Source organism: Seriola lalandi, unplaced genomic scaffold (assembly GCF_002814215.2).
Source record: "Seriola lalandi dorsalis isolate HSWRI2012SDOR001 ecotype SW California unplaced genomic scaffold, Sedor1 jcf7180002054977, whole genome shotgun sequence".
Classification (NCBI taxonomy): domain Eukaryota; kingdom Metazoa; phylum Chordata; class Actinopteri; order Carangiformes; family Carangidae; genus Seriola; species Seriola lalandi.
The window spans coordinates 47,186-49,490 of record NW_019525527.1 but is presented as its reverse complement, the minus strand read 5'-3'; the positions used below and the strand labels follow the sequence as shown (position 1 = coordinate 49,490).

The window sequence follows — 2,305 nt, the reverse complement described above, 5'->3', positions numbered from 1 at the left end:
CAGAGGGAAGCAGTTTCCCCCTGATGAGGTTTGTCAGCAGCACGTCCACTGAGGTGGACTCTGTAACATCAGTCAGGATCTCAGTGTTGTGGAAGTCCAGAGGAAGTCGACACTCATCCAGACCGTCAAAGATGAACACGACCTGGAACTGATCGAACCTGCAGATTCCTGCTTCTTTGGTTTCAGTAAAGAAGTGATGAACAAGTTCCACCAAGCTGAACTTTCTCTCTTTCAGTACATTCAGCTCTCTGAAGGTGAATGGAAATGTGAACTGTATGTCCTGGTTGGCTTTGTCTTCAGCCCAGTCCAGAGTGAACTTCTGTGTTAAGACTGTTTTCCCAATGCCAGCCACTCCCAGTGTCATCAGTGTTCTGATTGGTCCGTCTCTTCCAGGTGAGGCTTTAAAGATGTCTTCTTGTCTGATGGTTGTTTCTGGTCTGACTGGTTTCCTGGATGCTGTTTCAATCTGTCTGACCTCATGTTGATCATTGACCTCTCCAGTCCCTCCCTCTGTGATGTAGAGCTCTGTGTAGATCTGGTTCAGAAGGGTCGGGTTTCCTGCTTTAGAGATCCCCTCAAACACACACTGGAACTTCTTCTTCAGGTTAGATTTAAGTGTAGGTCGGCACATAGCAGGAGATTCTGAAAGTATATTTAGTATAAGTGGCTGTGTCTAACTTTTTCACCAACAAGAGAATGGAGTAAGACTCTAAACAAAGTCACACTGTTAGCTACTCCTCACCGCCCCCTTGCCCCTCCCATCCTGTTTGCTGAAACCATGACATGAACAACAGATGCCTGGTTGCAACAACCTTTGCAAGGCAGCCACTGGTCAAAAAATAGAGTTAGATGAATAACAAGCAGCATTACAACAACACAATAACCAGTAAAGAAGGTTTACAGCTTAGAATTTATAGCACATAGTTTATAATTATTCCTAACATTGTTTGTAGTGGCTGCCTTGACTTGGTAATATTTATTTTGATGAGGAGACAGAATGATGTTAGCAGTTAAGCTAATTTAACTTCACAACATGAAGGCAATACTGAAAGTAGTTTGTATACGATTCAGTAGCGCACTAATCATGATGAGGGTAAAGCTGTGCTGTGTTGATTTTTAGAGTGAGTGATGGTCCACCCGTCCTCTGGGTCCCATCAAGGGGACGGAGGAGGGCCTGAGGACAGTGAGGTGGAGCTGGGAGAGGGAGGACAGGAAGAGGAGGAGAGGAAGAGGAGTCAAGATGAGAGAGTCGAGGTTTTTCATAGGCAAAGAAAAGACAGATCTGTGTGTCATAATTTCTTTGGAGGAGATGTCTCTGCCCCTTCACCATTTATCCATCATCAGAGCCTCAAAACTGGGTACTTCTTAGATTTTGTTGCATCACTAAATTATTGTCCTGAATGAACAGACAAGAAATTAGATCTTTACTGAATCATCAAGAAAATATGGCAATTTTTCCCCTGAGGAATGTGTTGATGTTAGTAAACGTCTCATTTCTCCATCATGTTGAATCTTTAGAGAAATCCTCTTACTGCTCTGCAGACAGTCAGCCAGCTCCTCCTGCTTCATTCTCCTCAGGAAGTTCACTGTGATCTTCACAAATGCCTCTCTGCTCCTCCTCTGCTCTTCATCCTCACCATCCATCACCTCCTCATCCTCCCTCTGACTCCCTGAGCATTCTGGGTAATCTGGACTCAGAAGCTTCTTCATCTTCTTCAGCTCGTTCTTGACAAAAGTGACCGTGTTCTCCTCCAGCAGCTGGAACAGAAAACTATATGAATGACAGCATCAAACATCAGATCCATGTTGGACAGACTGACAGTCCACTGGTCTGAAAGTGCAGCATGGAGATTATTGTGAACACAACAGATGGAACAGTAGTTGTTGTACATGTACAGACCATAAATATGGAGTCCAGCTGTGTTTGATGCTGCTGGGCAGACCGAGCACTGGGAACCTCTGAGCTCTCCTGGTCCACTCTGTGGAGGAATCATGAAGAATGAGCTCACATTACGTCTGTCCACACAGAGACGGACACAAGCTAAAGGTCCACGAAGTCACGTTTGGATGTGACAGCCAATCGGACGACTCCCTGTAGCGGTAAAGGTTTACTAGTCCTGCTGATCCCACTGAGAATCAACAGCTCAGTCTGCAGCTGTTTGTAGCTTTCAGCTCAGCGTTTGCTTTAGTCCCAACAGCTCTCACCAAGCCTCCACTGTTTTACCTCCACCTTCCAGCGAGGACGTTCACAACAGACACAAACACTTTGATTTCAGACCGGGTCCGACAACACGTCGTACAAACT

At 45.4% G+C, this 2,305-nt stretch overlaps 1 protein-coding gene and 1 long non-coding RNA gene across 2 annotated transcripts in view; both read right to left on the bottom strand.

Moving 5' to 3' along the window:
• LOC111646870 (protein NLRC3-like) overlaps positions 1 to 2,305 on the bottom strand; it is a 20,897-nt gene that overhangs the window by 4,332 nt on the left and 14,260 nt on the right. Inside the window, exons 6-8 of the mRNA XM_087171145.1 lie at positions 1,901 to 1,979; positions 1,533 to 1,758; positions 6 to 642 (exon numbers count right to left, since the gene is read on the bottom strand). Coding sequence (XP_087027271.1) covers positions 6 to 642; positions 1,533 to 1,758; positions 1,901 to 1,979 — 942 coding nt within the window. The remainder of the gene's footprint in view (positions 1 to 5; positions 643 to 1,532; positions 1,759 to 1,900; positions 1,980 to 2,305) is intronic.
• Positions 1 to 2,305, bottom strand: part of LOC147817279 (uncharacterized) — a 12,421-nt gene that overhangs the window by 887 nt on the left and 9,229 nt on the right. The window lies entirely within an intron of this gene.